General features: G+C 37.3%; 2 protein-coding genes across 3 annotated transcripts in view; one reads left to right on the top strand and one right to left on the bottom strand.

The window, feature by feature from the left end:
• LOC138125669 (5-hydroxytryptamine receptor-like) overlaps positions 1 to 19,598 on the bottom strand; it is a 256,405-nt gene that overhangs the window by 177,779 nt on the left and 59,028 nt on the right. The gene's annotated exons all lie outside the window — the stretch shown is intronic.
• LOC138126038 (uncharacterized) lies at positions 778 to 5,649 on the top strand. 2 transcript variants are annotated; one of them, XM_069041696.1, is made up of 2 exons: positions 778 to 2,550; positions 5,355 to 5,649. In XM_069041696.1, the coding sequence occupies exons 1-2, from the start codon at positions 1,492 to 1,494 to the stop codon at positions 5,547 to 5,549; spliced, it is 1,254 nt and encodes a 417-aa protein (XP_068897797.1). In that variant the 5' UTR covers positions 778 to 1,491; the 3' UTR covers positions 5,550 to 5,649. The 2 variants fall into 2 exon arrangements, with proteins under 2 accessions (XP_068897797.1, XP_068897798.1); XM_069041697.1 differs by having other exon boundaries at positions 778 to 2,524.

The following is a 19,598-nucleotide window of genomic DNA, read 5'->3' on the forward strand; positions in this document are numbered from 1 at the left end:
AAATAGTTATTACTTATTTGTGTATCAATGTCAAAAAGTGCATGAGTTTTCTGGCCGAGGTGCAGCCGAGGTTTGAAAATAGGCGAGGACAAAAGGCACTTTTTGTCAGAGGTGCACATTAAATTTTTAGGCGACTATTGCAGGTGAGCAGAAATTAACGCAAAATATAGCACCACTTCTGCTATCCTGAATTTTTGATATACAAATTTGAACCTTAAAAAGCTGTAGAATGTTTTGATACCACAGTGGAAAATGAAAATTTAAATCAAAAAGCCATCAAAGTAATTAAATGAATATTGAAATCACTAGAATCAAATGTAACTGCATTTTACTTCGTTTATTTATTTTTCTATTCTGCCTTAACAAAAGAAACTCTTGTTTGTTAGCGCCATTTACCGGTCAGCCTGTACAGCACCGCGGATATTCGAAACCCAAGACGAAGGTCAACGCCAATGCATGGGTTTGCAATATCGAAAACGGGAACAGGGGAAGCAGTGCGAATTCAGATGCTTGAGACGTTAGAGAGAGAGATGTGCTAATTAATAATTGTTTATTGTGCACCTCATGTGTCGATTAGAAATTGTTGTAATCGTCCGATAATTAAAAATTGTTATCTTGAGAAGGGTATTGCTTTTAGAGCAGCGGTGGGATAACACAAACCTGCCCGACCGCAAAGTCGCGAATTTTGCGAATTTTTGAAATTGAAGTAACGAAAAACGGTGTTTGTGATTTGTGTATGATTTCCTCGATGTCACCAAGTACGGACAAACTGTGAGTACTTTTTTTAAGTCGTACTTGCCCGACGGGGCTATTAAAAATATCAAGTTAGTGCATTTTACGTTGTCGCACTCTTGCGCAATATTGTGTTTTATTGAATTGGAACAGTGACGGTGACTTTTACCATACGTTTGCATAAAGTGTTTGTTTACGCAAGGCGATTATCTTTAAGAAAAAAAAAAGTGGGAAAAGATCGAAAAATCAGCTCATCCAAACGACGCGAAAAAGGGCCGTTTGATCGACGGATGAGACGGAACTCCAGTTATGATTGTCTTGACGAACGCTCTTGTGACTGGACGGGAAATTCAGATGGGGATGTTCGGCTGAGAAAATTAGAAGCGCTTGTAGATAGATTAATAAGACGCGAGTCGCACTCTAGTGAAAATAGTCAACACGTTGTTCGCATGGCGGTGAAAAGCGATTGCATTCCGGAATTTTTGCCCGGTAAACCTAACCAATCTGTGGTAAAATGGGTAGATAAGATTGATCAATTGGCTAGAGTCAACAAGTGGGATGAGAATGCCACAATACAATTAATGCAGAATCGGTTGACAGGACTAGCACGTACATGGTACGATAATTTGACGACATATACCCACACGAGGGACGAGTGGAAAGCGTTATTACTTATTAGTCAAAACGTTTCCCGAACATCATGATTTTGCTACTACGTTACGACAGCTTGTCAATAGGGAAAAACAATTCCACGAAAGCATGACGCAATATTATCTTGGGAAAATTAATTTATTACAGGCCTGCAACATCACAGGCAAATACGCAGTTTCTTGTCTCATTGACGGATTAAGTGATCGCACGCTCCGAAACGGGGCTAAAGCGGGACGTTATGAAACCCCTGAAGAGTTGTACACTGAATATCTTTCCACATTAGTCGCGGAAGTCGCAGATAACGAAACGAAAGTTGCCGATAGGCGAGGCAAAGGGTTTGATCGTAGGAGGTTGGGAACCAAAATGAGCACCAGTACGAATAAACGGAATGATAGCGATTCAACAGAGAAAAGAATACTCCGGTGTTATAATTGCCACGAACCCAGACACGTTGCGGGTAAATGTCCCAAACCACGAGTCGAGTGTGGCAACTGCAAATTACTAGGTCACGAAGCTGGCAAATGTAGACGACACAAGACGTCAGGTCCTAGTGTAAGGCTGCTGTGTCCCAGCGACACTCAGGATTGCTATTTTGTTGGGTGTGCAATAAATGGCAAACCCCTGAAAGGGTACATTGACACAGGTTGTAGTATTGTAACACTTCGAGGAGTTACACCCGCGTTGGGGGAAGCAGAAGTGACATTAACGGTGGACCTCATCACGGCCAAAGTGACAGCAAGTATTGTCGAAGATCGCGTGCGAAGTGTGCCGGTTATTATCGGGCAAACAATTTTAAATCGTGCCGGTGTAACCATGGTGTTGCGCGATAATCAAATCAGACTCTTCGACAAACATTTGGCTGTCTTACCAGGGTTAGACGACCTACCCTCGCGAGAAGTTGCCTTGAGGTCAAAGGAGGACGTAGTAATTCCCTCACATACGATTGGATTCATCGAGGTCTACAGCCCGGAGACCTACGATGGTGACGTCTACGTGGAAGCCACTACGAGGCGACAGCCGAACCACGAGTACAGCATCCCAGGCTGCATTACGTCCACAGGAGGAGTGATCTCGGTCCGCAATGCAGCAGATAGCAACTTGATATTCAGACGAGGGCAATTGTTGGTTCGAGGACTTCCATGTAAGTTGGAGAGCTCTACAAACGAGGTGAGCAATTTTTCTATTACTCCATGTAACTTGCAACCGTTTCTCGTGGACGATGTTACGAATCAACTCTGACAGAACGCGAACGGTTCCAGGTTTTGCAATTACTAAACGAATTTCGAGACTGTTTTGCTTCCGATACTAGCGAACTAGGTAAAACGACCATTTCAGAAATGCATATTGAACTTAACGACAAGTGTTCACTCTATTCAGAGACGCAGGAATGACATTTCGTTTGTCTAAATGTCAATTTTTCCACAATCAGTTAGAATATTTAGGTCACGAATTGAATTTGGAGGCCATACAACCTGGACGAGCGAAGACTAAAGCAGTGAGCGAGTACCCAAGGCCAACCAATGTACACGAAATAAGACAGTTCATAGGGTTAACCTCCTATTTCCGGAGATTCATAAAGAATTTCGCCACCAAAGCCAAACCACTTACGAAACTCACGAAGGCCAACATGCCGTTTATTTGGGGAAAAGAACAAGAAGAAGCTTTTCGATTCCTGAAACAACGATTAGTGGAACGCCCGGTGTTAGCTCTGTACAGTCGAGATGCTCATACGGAGCTGCACACTGATGCATCTAAACATGTAGGCAGACGAGCAAGATGGAGGAAAAGTACCATTCGTATGAGTCGGAGACCCTTGCTGTGGTCGACTCTATGAGACGATTCCGTATCTATTTGTTAGGAATCCACTTTACGGTGGTGACTGACTGTAACGCTATACGAACCACGATGACCAAAAGAGATCTCATTCCGAGAGTGGGACGATGGTGGTTGCTGACACAAGAATACGACTTTAGTGTTGAGTACAGAGCCGGTCAGAAGATGGCGCACGTGGATGCTTTGAGTAGGAATAGTTTACAAGAGGAAATAAACGATCACGAAAAGGAATTTTACGTGCACCACATGAGCATCAACGAAGACGACTGGGTTCTGGCTGCTCAACTAACGGACGAATTGTGCAAACACATACATGCTGTCTTATCCCGACAACCAGAAGATAATGAGGACAAGCACATACATTCAGAGTATGTGCTAAAGCAGAACCGAATTTTTAAAGTAACACCAACAGGTGAAAGGTGGGTTGTGCCCAAGACTGCACGTAGTCAAATTGTTTTTTTCCATCACGATAACGTCGGACATTTTGGTGCCGAGAAAACGCTGGAACTAATCAAAGGAAAATATTGGTTTCCAAAAATGAAAAAATACGTTAAACGTTATGTCTCCTGCTGTTTAGCATGTATGTATAACAAGGAGCCCACGGGGAAGCAGCCAGGTTTTCTTCACCCTATTCCAAAATTTGACATACCCATGCATACGATACATATTGACCATTTAGGACCATGTGTCACGAGCGCCAGAAAGAACACGCATTTGATTCTGGCTATAGACGGGTTTACGAAGTTTGCTTTCCTTAAAACAGTACGAAATACGTCAGTAGGGCCAGTGTTAACGTACCTAGACGAGATTTTTAGTATGTTTGGAGTAGCACAACGAATTATTGTGATAGAGGAAGCTGCTTTACCAGTAAACGTTTTATCAGCTATTGCCAAACGCTCAATATTAAGGTTAACCACAATGCCACGGCAACACCTCGAGCCAACGGGCAAGCAGAACGGTATAATAGAACGATTCTAAGTTGTCTAGCTGCCTCTACGGATGATGAGCGAAAATGGGACGAAACATTACGTACAATACAATGGGGCTTAAATACGACGGTGAACAAAACGACTGGGAAAACCCCATACGAGTTGCTCTTGGGATACCAGCCCAGGCAAGCAAACGATGCCTTTTTTAAGCACAGAGGTGTGTGAAGTAACCCGGGATGACGATCTTCCGGCAACACGTATTAAAATTGGTAAACGAATTAGTGCAAAACAGGCACAACAAAAGACTCTTTACGATAAGAAACGACGAGCTGCACCTACTTATACAGTGGGCCAGCATGTTTTGATACGAAAAGTTATTCCAACAAATGACGGGAAAAGTAAAAAGTTGTTGGTCATTACGAGATCACAAAAGTTCTGGACTAGGACCGGTTTGTGGTACGAGATCTGCCTGGATCGACGAGATCCCAAAGACGCTACGAAGGAGTTGTCTCAATAGATAAGATGAAACCATACGACTTGAATTCTGAGACGGACACGGACGACAGTAGCAGTGATGCTACTGGGCAAAACGTGCCTAATACGTCTGAGCAAAACGTGCTTAATACGTCTCGGCAAAACGTGCCTAATATGTCTGAGCAAAACGTGCTTAATACGGCTGAGCAAAACGTGTTTAATACGTCTCGGCAAAACGTGCCTAATACGTCTGAGCAAAACGTGCTTAATACGTCTCGGCAAAACGTGCCTAATACGTCTGAGCAAAACGTGCTTAATACGTCTCGGCAAAACGTGCCTAATACGTCTGAGCAAAACGTGCTTAATACGTCTCGGCAAAAAGTGCCTGATTCGCCTCAATAGGGCAATGACGAAAAAGTACAAGGACAAAAACGTTGTCCTGACACGAGGGTACCCGTAATGTTTGAGCAAATACGTTGCTGAGCAAATACGTTGCTAATCGAATACGATGTCCGGACGCTTACGAGAATACATCACCTTTGATACGAAAACGAAAACGATGTTGACAAATACGTTGTCCCAATATACGAGTGAAAACGACACTTGTACCTGTTAGTGATGTATTCATATACGTTAAGACGATACTGATGAGCTCATCGCGTTGATTACACGTACTAACATTAATATTATTTATCTTACAGTGAAACGTTGACTTTTCCTGTTTTCTCGTTTTAGCTATGCTGTGCTGTAACTCCACGAGGACGTGGGCAAATGGAGCGTGGCCGAGCTGTTAGCGCCATTTACCGGTCAGCCTGTACAGCACCGCGGATATTCGAAACCCAAGACGAAGGTCAACGCCAATGCATGGGTTTGCAATATCGAAAACGGGAACAGGGGAAGCAGTGCGAATTCAGATGCTTGAGACGTTAGAGAGAGAGATGTGCTAATTAATAATTGTTTATTGTGCACCTCATGTGTCGATTAGAAATTGTTGTAATCGTCCGATAATTAAAAATTGTTATCTTGAGAAGGGTATTGCTTTTATGTTGACGTGTAACAGTTCCTCAATGTCTTCATTATGTCATATATCGCCCCAGTGACCACTGGTTAATTTCTCACTCTTGTGCAAAAAGTTGACAACGATAAAAAGTAATTTCCTTGATTATTGTTCAGCGGTGTATTTTTACTCTTCTCTTTCTATGGGATTTCAGCATCAACAATCGCACATGTTCGAAGGCTGGATGGGAGAAAGGACTGATTAAATAGAGACAATCTGATTATTTCAATATTGGAGGCGTCAAGGAAACGCTTTGTTTTTATCAACGCTTTATTCTAAGCCGATTCAAACTGCTGATGAGTGAGGAAATCGAATTAAAATCATTCAATTATAATAAACCAATTTCCATAATTAATTTGCTATGTCTGCGAGGCTATTAGGACGGATTTTCATGAGACAGTGACTCTTCAATTTTCATCGTATTATGCGAACTTTAGGACAAACAGACAATTAATTTTCTTTCAGAAAATTCTTCCGTAAACGTCAAATGAGTTTTTTTTTTGAGTAACTAACTGTTAATTAACTCTGCAAGCAAGATATCAACTTTATTAAATGTGCTAAAGCTAAATGTAAAAACATTGTTTTTTAATCGTTAACAAACACACCATCGAGTTTTGCAATTACATAATAATTGTAAATGTTAAAAAATGTTGTTCTGAACAAAATTAATTTTTAAATAAATTTTATTAACATACAGCGAGCGCCAAATGTTTAGAATAATGGAAATATTTTTTTCCCGTTGAGCTGGGATAGGTCAATTTTAAATTTTTAAAACAAACATTTTTCGATTACATTTTTTCACCCCTTTTTGTTTCCGTCATCGCCAATTTTTGTAAATGGTAACCTTTGATTTTTTTATACATTATCTAGACTGTTAAATTCTGATTTATGCTCATATACCATGAATGATCGTGAACTAACGGTTCCTGAGATCGAATTTTTAAATGTTAAAACAGGGTCACCATGAAAGTTCAACTTTACACGTTTACAAAAAATAAATTCTTTAATTAGAAAATGCCACTCATTTGGCTAAATTTTGATGATATTTTATGTTGAGATGAGGCTTCGGGATCGATAAATAATCACAGATTACCGAAAATAATGGGCGATTTAATGCTTGCAGTTTTACAATTTCAACAATGACAACAAAGCACGTGTGCACACTAACACGATACGAACACGGCAGCCAAAGTTTCTTGGTTGGTTAACAAGTAACAAAATTGACAGAAACTTGACGCGGCAAATAAGAATTACAAATTTCGTTCATTTTAATAATATCAACATTTTAACATCATTAAAATAATGCTGGAATCAACAAACTCAAACAGTAAATGAAAAGAACGTCTAAAATTCCCATTTGAATGTAAAATATGTCCTTCCAATAAAAATAATCCTGATCCTGTCCTTTTTTCAATTGCTCATTTGTAGCTGACAAATTGAAGCAAATCTTGCTTTTAATACAGTGTTGCCGAAATCAAAAACTTTTTTTCAAGGTTAATATCAAGAAACAATAGATTTTATTAATGTCATCGGAGACCGACTTATCGCGGAATCAGGGGATTCAAAATCTAAGAAATTCCTTTTTGAGAGGATTTCCCTTGCCATTCAACGTGGAAACGCTGCAAGCATTCGGGGCACTTTTCCAGATTCCGCATTATTATCGGAAATTTTCGCATTGTAAATTAAAAATGTTATTTTATGTTAAATTTTAATAAATCTTAAATATCGTTACTTTAAAACTTACACTTCTTTGACATTTCACATAAAGCTGGTTAATTACCCATTCTTACGAATGTAAAATGTTGCTCTTCTTTATTGTATAAATTGTCTCCATTATCAGATAATAATAATAATAATAAAATGCAGAATTATAATTTCAATGTCTAAAATTAATAAGGAATGATTTATTTATTATAAAGTAGCGTTTGAGAGTACAAATTGTCTACGTCCATGCATTGGACGCTTGTTTTCACCGAATCCGCTACGACATGACCGATAATTTGCAATGCCTGCTCTGATTACATATTTGTTTTCTTTTTGATCACTTCAAAATAAACGTTCTTCTTGAACGATATTTAATAGTTATTTGTATCACAAGGCCAGAAACTGCACGATTGCGAGCAGACGAGTATTGCAAGTACGAATGCTCGCAAAATAGTTTCTGGACATGTGATATACAAAATTGTTTGTGCCGACTTCTGCGGATATTTGTTAAATAAATGTTAAAGCACTTGTTTTATATAATTAATTGGTATTAGGGGCTTTTTTGTGTTGGTAACACTTAAACATTTAAATTTTAAAATCAACATCGCCTTTGTCTCCTGACATTTATTAAATTTAATTAATGTGTTTTTTTAACATTTCCGTAATTTTCATTAAATAATTTTGGTTAAATATTGCTTCTTTGTAGTTTGTACGTTATCATAAATAAAAAAACATTCTTAACGAGCCGTGCACAGAATTGACATTGATGCTTGACAGAATCCTGATAACACGTGCCAAACGAAACCGGTGACAACTCAAAATCTCTACCTTTTGCCGCACTAGGCCGGCAGGTCATGTGTTTCTGGACGATTTCGAGATCTACAAATTACCAAATTCCGGCTGGAGGCATGAAAAATGTATTCTTTTAGTTTGTTGAGTCCAAAATAACTCTGATATTGAAATATAGAAATTCAACCATTTCGATGTAAAATTAAAATTTCACTGCCACTTTGTACTCATATTTAAAAATCGATTACTTCGAACCATCAAGGGTCGTTTATGGTACATGGGCATAAAGCAAAATTTAATGGCCTGTCCAAATTTGCAGAAAAAGTGGGAATTGTGGTTTAAAAAAATTGCCGATGACGTCCTTGCGTTGAAACGGGAGGAGGCGGAAAATGTAAATGATGTAAAAACGTTTATATAAAAAAATAAAATTCACCCGCTCGAGTTTTTTTTTAAATAAGAGTATTTTTATTAATCTAAACTTTTAGAGCTCACTGTATTTTCAAATCAGTATTACTTGATATAACTAATTTATAATTTTGATTCCGCTGGATATTTCCTTTTACGTTGTTAGGTAAAGCTATTTCCCTTTAATGTATTCAATCTCTTGTTTAAATAAGCATCTACTCCGAAAGTCTTGTTTGCCAGAAACACATAATTATCTTTTATAGGTTTTCTTATCCTATTATATAAATCTTCATAAATTTTATCGCATGCAACACGAGTACATGTTTGAAAAATTGTCAATAATTAATGTACGTACAGACATTTATTTTTGATTTATTATGTGTTCATTCTTCTGCAACATTTATGACTATAATTTTTTTTTGGCTTTTAATTTATAACATAATCCTTTATAGGACGTTCTGCCTGACTTACATAGTTTGCGTGAGAAATGACAAATTTATGTAGTTATAAACCAAATGAAGTGACCTTCAACATTTTTAGAAGATGTAGAAATATTAAGGCTACGATATGAAACCTTTAATGTTTATCCGTCTATGCCTTTTTTTATAAAAGTTTGCCATTTCTTTAACCTACTGGCATTATACGAACAGCACACTAAGATCATTCTGAAACAGAATATTTTTATAGAAGAATTTTAGTCATGCTACTGGTATATGTTGCTAAAAGTGTCCTATTTACACAACTAAAATGTTAATAGGTACTTGCTAATTATGAACAGATATAGTAAAAAATACTTATTAACTGTAGTTCTGAAAATAGGGAACATTTTTATTGTTCCAATATACAGGTGTCCCAGAGTTGTGAAAAAGCTCCATAACTCGGTGGAAATGTGTTTCATTCCTGTCTCGAGCATTAGTTCACCTCGGCTACGCCTTGGTAAACTGTCTTAGCTCTCGACAGAAATGAAACACTTCCCACCTCGGTATGTAATCTACTATTTATTCGGAATCGTATTGTAATATGCACATTCCTAACCTTATACGAGGGCGGAAAGTTAACCATTCCTTTTTATCTTTACTTCCCTCTCTTGGTCAGTAATATGCCACTTTCCGCCGTGTTATAAGGTTTTTCCAGTGGCGTACTTACTGAAAGTCTAAAAACAGTAGAAATGAAACTGCATCAAATTAATTGTTTTGTTTATTAGCTAAGAATGTATTGATTCCGAATAAAATAGTATACAAACCTCGGTGGAAATGTGTTTCATTCCTGTCTCGAGCATTAGTTCACCTCGACTACGCCTTGATAAACTATCTTAGCTCTCGACAGGAATGAAACACTTCCCACCTCGGTATGTAATCTACTCTTACTTAAAAAAAATCTCTCTTCCTGAAGAAGATATAAGCACTTTACTTTTGTTCAATTCATAGCAGGTTGCATATTCACAGTAACAAAATACTATTCTAGCTACGTTGCCGTTTCATATTTCCGAAAAAATTACAAAAATTTTAGATTCTTTTACTCCAAAGTAAAGCTATTTTATTTTCCACAATCATCTACATCATAAATAATAATAAACACTGAACTTTTCAGCCTGTATTTTAGGAAAACGCAGTTCAAAGAGTGCACCTTCAGATCAATGTATCTTTGTGGGGGGAGTCCCGATTTTTTTTAATTTTCCATATTTGGACTACTGAAGTGATCCCGTACAACGTTCTGAATTCGGAATCCGGGAGTTTTGAGATACCCTGTATAAAGGAAACAAATGAATGTAGCGATGTGTTTTACAATTTACAATTACAAAAATACAATCAATAAATTATACATGAGTCTAATCTTGAAAATTTTTGGTAACATATATTTTCCACATGACAGATTGTAACTCCAAATTACTTTCAAGATAACATTTTAATTTTAGAAATTATGTGTCATTACTCATTAGTATCTACTGAATTCTAGATACCAACAATATATTTTGTTTGTTAAACAGTACAAATATATGGCTCACTATGTGTTATTTCCCGTAATTTATAAATATTCAACGTAGTTATAAACTACTTAACTTCATTTTGTGTGAAAATTTTAAGCAAGGAAAGCTTCACTCGGTCTGCATTGAGAATTAGTAGATTTGCAATCATTTATAAATCGTATTTTTATTAAATTAGGAATCTGATGGGTTTCTATACAGGTGTGGTAGATTACCACCGACAAACTTTCAGGTCTGATTCTATGATCAAAAGTAAACATAAAGCTTTTAATACACATGGGGTCAAAAACGCTTAATCGACTTAATTTTACCAGCAACAAAAGCACAAAAAGCAAAAGGAAAATCCATAGCTGTCACCGCTGCAATATAGAACGGCGGGCATATTTCTAACTGCTCTCATGCTCCAGTTACCCATGGCAGTGACTCCTCAAGTGCTCTGATTGCAGTTTCATACGCCATGGCTTTCAGATGACTCTATTAAAAATCCAGGGGATTCAAATCTGAGGAGCAAGCCGACCATGGAGCACGCGCCTGGAGACTAAAATGTGCTGGTGCACCATCATGCATCATGTCTCAGCAGTAGATCCACCGGGTCTTCTCCATTGCGTAAGTCATTTTGCAATAGTTCACTTTTGACAACACACAGTTTTCAATAAACTGAAAGTCGACAAATGATTTTGGTAAGCAAAAGTTAAATTGAAAATCGTACGACACTCATTAACGACCAATAGAAAAATTAGTTCACGAACCAAATTTCTTGGAAATTTTTTGTAGGTAGACCAAGGTAACTGTGATTAATAAGTGGAAATTTTTTGCTGTCAAAGATGTCAAATTTTATTAAATTACACAATTTAAAAAAGGATTACTTCTTTTCAGGGTTTGTGTCGTTACGATTTTCTTACTGAATCTGCATTCGAGCATTAATTAACAACGTCCTAATTTAAATTAATACGATGTCGTTGGAACGCACTCAAAAAAAATTCCGGAAAGAATTAATGTTCTTATGAGATTATAAGTGATAATTTTTTGTGTTTTATCGCAACGGGAAAGAAATAGATACCCATAATTTTTTGATACAAATTAATTGCTTCACATTATGTTTTGTGTATTATTGTTCGTTTTCCTTTAATGTACCTAATTGTTTTTACGTTTTTTTTTGTCGTTTTATACTTATTTTTGATCATAGAATCAGTCCTGGAAGTTTGTCGGTGAAATTCTGACACACCCTGTATATTAAAAAAAATATAGTAAATACCAACGCTCTTCATCCAAAAAAGACTCTTCTTAATTTGTTTCTAGATTTTTCGTGACATTTAAATTAACCTATAAATATCCCCTGGTCAAGATTTACCCGCAAAAATTATAAAGTGATTGGTAAACAGTTTTTGTTATCAACAAAATGTCTATTTACTGTTTTCATTTCTTTATGTCATTACTCATTACAGCCAATTTATTTATATCCCAATCCTTGGTTCCTTTCCAAATGAACTCTTTTCTTTGAATTCGATCTAACACAAAGTTTTAACTATATCTTAGTATTATTGTAAATGTGTACAATTGACTCCTGTAAAAATTTTCCTATTTTTGACATTTAATAAATCATCAAAGCTCAGATTTGTGTGTATCACTTGTTGTTTGGAAAACATCCTTACTGGTTTTAAAAATGTATGTAGTTAAATTATTTCACAATTTATTCATTCAACGGAAGTCGAACCTGTAGGAATATTTAGTTGTTACCCATCGACAAAATTAAATTAATGTAATTTTAATTGTGGAACATTGAAATGTAGCAGATAAAAGAACTAAATAAATTTGTATATTGATTACAGCTGAATAATTGATTCACTATGGAAATTATAATAAAATTCAGTTGATATTACCTTCTGCGGTAAACAAGGAGATCATATTAATGTGAAATACCTAACTAGTAATTTATTTAGGATTTCCAATCGCACATGTCTCGTGCTATCTGTTTGGATCGTGAGTCCAATTAGCAATTTCTTGCTGATAACGAATTTCGAAATACACTGAATGGATGTATTCATTTACATTATTCATTGCAAAATAAAGCACAAATGCCTCACGATTTGCAGATGGTAAAACAAAAACCTGTATGGGAGTAAACCCAAACAAGTTAATTTACAATAAACTTGAGTATTCATTTATTTGCACTGTAAAAATGTATTTTTTCATCTCTGGTCCAGAGATGAAAAAATCTCTGGTACGTTCAAAAATTTACATTGAAAGTTAATATTTGTCTGTGATATTTACCCGCCACTGGCTTCATTAGTTTTAGGATACGGCCAAAATGTAAATTAAAAATGTAACGGAAATTAGCTTTTTGACAAATACGTTTTAACATTTCCATCAGTGACGTCCCTTCGTTGAATTTTTCGGCTTTGTTAACAATAATTTTTGTTCCCTCGGGCAATTTTGGCTATATCCATAAATTTGCATAGTAATTGTCCTATCAGTGTCGTAACAAACATCTGCATTGTGGGAAATAGCCACTCTACTACGTCACTCTTATACGGAGTGATTGATTTGATTGGTTTGTAGATAACCGCCTAATGCTTGCGCTTCTGTATCGTCAATAATTGGTTTGCCTACACCGATAATGTTTAATTTGGTGGTATCACGCCGCTTTCAAAACGAACCGTCACTTTTGAAATTAACTTCGGTTCCGTGCCTGTCAATCACCAGACGTACAAACAAAGCTCCAATAAATGTTCACGAAGAGACAAATTAAATTTAAATAAAAGTACCAGAAAACAATTTTGAGCCCCATATTTATTCCACAAGCTTCTCAAAAGATAAGTAGGTATATTATTTTATTTCCAACTTCTAAGTACATAAATGACAGTTTACAGGCACTTGTGGTAACTAAGTAAATGAGTAGTTACGGGTAGAGTCCTGCAATATTTTACAGGCTCGTAGAAGAAACCTGTAATATTTTACGATGCTCATCAAAAATAATTAATCAAAACTAATTAAATGATTTTTGAAAAATAGTATATTATGATACAAGTTTATAAGGAAACCTTTAAAGCACGCGCGACGAGTTTAAAAGCACAACGCGTAGCGGAGTGCTTTTAACGTCGCAAGTGCTTTAACAGCCCTTATAAACGTGTATCATACGCTATTTTTTATTATACCTGCACTACAATCAGAAAATTATATCGAAAAAAGTAAATTGAAATACCTTTTCCGAAGTAATCTGTGTCAACCCCTAAAGGTTTAGTTAGTGTTTTAAAGGCCCTTTTTCGCACGCATTTTAGTGTCAAAAACAGGGATTATGATTCAGGTATAATAAAAAGTGTAGAGTCTTTATTTCTAACTTTTTGTAATTAATACAACTTTTTGTCATAACAAACTGTAGTTGCTAAGGCAACTTTAAACATATAACTAGATTGGAGTTTGCATATTTCCAACACTCCCCCTCAAACTGCATCTTGTGTCTTTCTTCATGTGGTCGTAGTCATGCCAAGGGCATGGATGCACTTATTCTGCTTTGGCGATGACAATCCCTTTGTCAAAACATCGGCTGGCATTTGATCAGTGGGAAGGTACTCCACCTTGATGTCTCCTCTCTCCACGGCTTCTCGTATGAAGTGGTGACGAATATCTACGTGTTTAGTACGGTTATGAAACACGTGATTTTTGCTTAACTGTCCGGCTCCTTGATTGTCATTAAAAATGATCGTCGTTGACGGCTGATCTAGGACTTCAGACAGGAAACGCCTTAAATGAATAGCTTCCTTCGTCGATTCAGAAAGAGCCATGTATTCAGCTTCCGTACTGGACATTGCAACCGTTCTTTGTTTTCGTGATTCCCAACTGACAGCGGCGTTAGCGAAATTGAAAACATATCCTGTGTACGATCTTCTATCATCTATACTTGCACCCCAGTCTGCATCGGCATAACCTACAAGTTCTTGTCCAGACTTTTTGAACATTAAGCCTAGATTTTCTGTGTTCTTCAGATACCGCAGTACTCGTTTCGCAGCTCTCCAGTGTTGTTCCCCAAAGTTTGTGTTGAATTGGCTGAGCATGCTGACGGCGTGTGCGATGTCTGGTTGAGTTGAAACAGCCAAATACATTAGAGAACCAACGAGGCTCTGATATGGTAACATTTCAACTGCTGTCTTCTCCTCTTCGGTTTTCGGGCACATTTCCTTCGACAGTTTTTCATTCGGGTTAATCGGGGTTGTTACACCTTTACAATTTTCCATATTGAAACGACTTAAGGTTTCCTTGATGTACTTTGATTGTGACATGGTAATTGTTTGTTTCTTGACATCTTGTGTGAATTCTATGCCAAGACAAAAACTCAAAGGACCTAAATCTTTCATCTCGAAGGACTTCGACAGTTCTGATTTTAATCGTTGCAGTTTTCTCGGGTTGTCCGATGCGACCATGAGGTCGTCAACATAGATCACGACTATGACGATGTTTCCGTCTTCTTTATTGATGTAAACACAGGGATCGGAGTTCAATGGTTTCAGTTTTTGTTGTTTTAATTTTTCGTCTAGTTTCTTGTACCACTGCCTGCCTGATTGTTCCAGGCTATAAAGTGCCTTTCTAATCAAACACACTTTGTTTCCTCTGAATTTTCGTGACTCCTTTTCATTTAGTATGTCGTAGAAATCACTTGGAACCTCCATAAACACTTCTTCTTCGATTTCGCCATTCAAATAGGCACTTGTGAAATCCAGTTGGTGTACTTGGAGACCTAATTCGACTGCTATTGCCATGAACAAACGAATTGATCCGAGTCTTGCCACGGGGGCAAACGTTTCGTTGAAATCAATACCAGGTTTTTGAGTAAAACCTTTCGCCACGAGTCTGACTTGCGACGATCGACTGATCCGTCCTTCTTGAATTTTGTTCGTAGAACCCACCTCGATTCAACGGTTTTCTTTCCCTGGGGACGATCGACAATTATCCAAGTTTGATTTCTTTTCAGAGCTTCGTATTCTGCGTTCATTGCCTTTTTCCAGTCGGCAGCTTCTGGACTAGATAGAGCTTCTGAAACTGTCTGCGGGTCGCCAAATTCGATCAGACCAGCTACATCATGCAATTCTTCGTTCTCGTGGTTTTCTTCTTCTTGTGGTTCTGCCTCGTGTTCGTTGACCTCTATCATGTTGAACAGTTTTCGCGGTCTCCCCCGCTTGCCTTATCAGGGGAATTTTTTCTCCGTTTTCTTCTTCCACGAGAGTTTCTCCATCTGCTTCTAGATCGCAGGTTTCTGTTTGTTTATCTTCCTTTTGTGTTTCGGGTACGTTGAATTCAATGACGTTTTCTGGGTTTTTCTTGAAAATTTCTTCGTCGATGTGAACGTAACGTCTCTGCTTCGAATAACTTTTCTTGCTTCTGGATCCCAAAGTCTATATGCCTTCGATTGTACCGAGTATCCGATAAAAATGCATTTTTTCGATCTTGAATCAAATTTTCCCTTTCCAGGCGTTTTATCAAGTGCAAAGACTGTTGTCCCAAACTTTCGGAAATAGCTGACAATTGGGGTTCTTCTCGTCCACATTTTAAATGGAATTTCACCTCCCAGGCTTCGAGAAGGACACCTGTTCCTGATGTGATTTGCTGTTAAAATCGCTTCAGCCCAAAAACTTGCGGAGAGCCCCGATTGGATCATCAGGCACCTCGCCGTCTCCACCAAGCTTCTGTTTTTCCTTTCGGCTACTCCATTTTGTTGTGGCGTGTATTCTACAGTGAGTTCGTGTCTGATGCCTTCTTGTTTCAGGAAATCTTCCAAGTAGTGACTTGTGTACTCGGTTCCGTTGTCAGATCGGACTGTTTTAATTTTTCGTTCAGTTTTCTTCTCAACCAAACATTTGTACTCCTTGAACTTCTCGGTAACTTCACTTTTCTTTTTCATGAAATATACTTCGCACCATCTTGACTTGTCATTTATGAAAGTGACGAAATATCTTGAACCAGCGAGAGAGTTCACGCGCATGGGTCCACAAACGTCTGTATGCACGAGTTCTAAAAGTTCTGTAGATTGAGATACCGACCTTGTGAATGGCTTCCGTGTCTGCTTGCCCTTCACACACGTTTCACAAACGGGTAAAGCTTCGTCGGCCTTAATGTCAATTCCATCAACTTTCTGCTTGCGTATAATGTTCTTCAAATCCTTTTCGTTGAGGTGGCCAAAACGTTCATGCCATTCTTGTAATGACATAGATATCTGCGACACTCTGCTTTCTTCGGACAACTCGTCGATGTAGTACATATCTTTATCTCGACGTGCTACTATTACATTTTCTCCGGTGTCGGGATTCGTTATGATGGCTTCGTTTCTTCTGAAGATAACTTCAAAACCGTGTTCGGTCATCTTCGCGACTGACAAGAGATTCGATCGTAGGTCAGGAACGCACAGAGTTTCGTCTAGTCTCACAGTGAGATTTTCTTCCACACTCAGTTGTACAGTACCGCTTCCAACAAATTTTCGTTGAGCACCTGTTGGCCAAATTCAGGGTCTGTACTTTCGGGGTTTTCATTTCTTGGAATTTTGCCTTTTCAGAACACATATGTGAAGACGCACCTGAGTCTAAACACCATCGTTTATCGTGTTCGACGTGAAGTTTCATAACGACTTCTGCCTTTCGGGTTGATTCTGTGGGTTTCGTTTTTGGATTTTTTGGTTTGAAGAATTTCGATCTGCAATCCTTGGCCATGTGGCCAATTTTTCCACATGTATGACAAGCGAATTTGAAACGTTGAGTTTTAGAATCTTGAGATTTCTTGGGTTGACTTGACATACCGGGATTTTTACTAATGAACATGGCATCTGAAACGTTTTCCTTTGAATTTCGTTTTCGAGCTTCATACTCTTCCAGGAGTTTTATCTTCAGTGCTTCTAATTGTGGTAATTTCTCTTGGGTTTCTATGGCAATTCGAAAAGGTTCGTACTCGTCGGGAATGCTGTAGAGCAGAAGGATGGCAAGAAGATCATTGATGATACAAAGTTCCATCTCTTCGAGTTTGTCCACGACGTCGAAGAAGTTCCGGATGTGATCCCTCATATCCTCACCGTTTTTCATTTTCAGCAAAATTAATGTTTTCAGGAGCATCGCTTTTCGAGCAGGTCCTTGGGACTGGTAGACGCTGTGTAATTTGTTCCATATGTCTTTTGACGTAGGACAATTCTTGATCTGTTTAAGTTCTGATGGGCAGATTGTTAAAATTAAATCTGACCTGGCTTTCGCATCGTTTGATTTCCACGTGGTTACGGCTTCTGGTGGTTCTTTTGGTTTCGGAATTGTTCCGTTCACGTATTTCCAAGAATCATTCTTAATGAGCAAAGCTTCGAGTTGAATTTTCGAAATTTTCTTTTCCAAGAGGTTCAATTTTCACGCTTGTGTAGCTCATTTTTCGTTTTTGTAGTACTCACAAATATGTAGCTTCAAGTTACTTTTTCGTTGCGGAATTCGTACAATTTCTTATTTTTCAGCGCAGTGGGTCCATAACCTGTAGAGTCTTTATTTCTAACTTTTTGTAATTAAAACAACTTTTTGTCATAACAAACTGTAGTTGCTAAGGCAACTTTAAACATATAACTAGATTGAAGTTTGCATATTTCCAACAAAAAGTTTATTATAAACACAAACAAATTTAACTATCAATTGTTGCAATTACATACGTTAATTGATCCGTTTTCGAAAGTCAATTTCATACCGCTCTTTGGATCGAATCAGTAGAGAACCGGACTTGCAGCGTTGGTAATTCCGTGGGTATTTTTTTGCACTTCAAGAAAATCGCCTTCAAAATTTCATCGGGCATTAAAGCCATTCTTTCTTTTCTTTCTTTTTGCAACACTTTTCACAAAACACCATGACGACGTAGGTATAATTGCCCTACCGCCTTTCATTCCAAATATCTTTTTATAAACACAAATAACAATTAAAAAACGATGTTCCTTCGTCACTCGTCCCACAAAAGCCAGCGTCTCGTAAAGATTAATTTACTATAACCCCGTCACATAAATAACTATTAGAAGTTACATCACCATTTCAAAATTAAAATGGCACAACCACAAATATCCTAATAAACTTAAATCTTCTTGACCAAACTTAAGATTGAGAATTAAATCAGAAATTTTCAATTTTTAGTTTTTGGTCATTTTAGTTAGTAAAGCCGATGTAGGCGCATATGTTACGATATATTCATTTCTACCAGTGCTAAATGAGTATTATCGGAAGGCTAGGAGTAATTTTAAACAAGACCCAATTATTGAAATTAGGGAGGCCGCAATTTCAATTAGAAACACTGGGACCGTAATGTAGTAAGGGTCTTAAGTTGTTGGTCCAGGTGGTCTGAAGACACAGTAATTTAACAAACCCTTTGGATAATGTAAATCTCCTTCGACTAAATTAAATTTATAGTCTGACTGATAAGTCCCTTTTGAGTAATTTTTTATTATCATCAAGTGCCTACCAGTATTTGTAAAAAGTTATCTTTGTCTTCAAAGTTAGTGTCAGTATTATTTTGTTTAGAATGGTTTATTTTTCAACAACTATACTCAAAAAAGTTTGCATTTACCGCTGTATGTTTAAACAATTACATTTACAGATCTGGGAGTAATGAATTTGTCCAGTGTTTGAAATAAATGAATATCTTCGTAAAAACCCTACAGACAAAAATTTGATTTCAACAAAATTGACTAAATTAAAATTTTATTTTCTTGATTTACTCTTACTTTCAATATTTTATGCATCGCTTTGGACATGTATACGTTTATTTTTCTTCAAACGTCCGTAAATTATGACATTATCCTGCTGCATTGATAATGCTAAAGTGTCACTTCATTGTCATGGCATCTAACGAGCTGACGAGCGGCAGATAAAGTTATTATCTCCGCTGAGGGCGTCCATGAAGTTATTATCTCTGCTGATGAGCGGCAGTAAAGTAAACTAGCTAAATGATTTGAAATTCCTACCTGGTTTCTTAACATGTCTTAAATAATTTGTTATGAAGGTTTGAAGAAAAAATAGTATATGTTATTCGGAGCAAAAATGGTTTT

Source organism: Tenebrio molitor, chromosome 3 (genome assembly GCF_963966145.1).
Source record: "Tenebrio molitor chromosome 3, icTenMoli1.1, whole genome shotgun sequence".
Classification (NCBI taxonomy): domain Eukaryota; kingdom Metazoa; phylum Arthropoda; class Insecta; order Coleoptera; family Tenebrionidae; genus Tenebrio; species Tenebrio molitor.

Bases quoted from the DNA above. Each gene is read 5' to 3' on its own strand.
- LOC138126038 (XM_069041696.1), top strand. From the start codon at position 1,492: ATGACGCAATATTATCTTGGGAAAATTAATTTATTACAGGCCTGCAAC. The intron at 2,551-5,354 runs GTGAGCAATTTT...TTCTCGTTTTAG, and splicing joins TGGAGAGCTCTACAAACGAG to CTATGCTGTGCTGTAACTCC.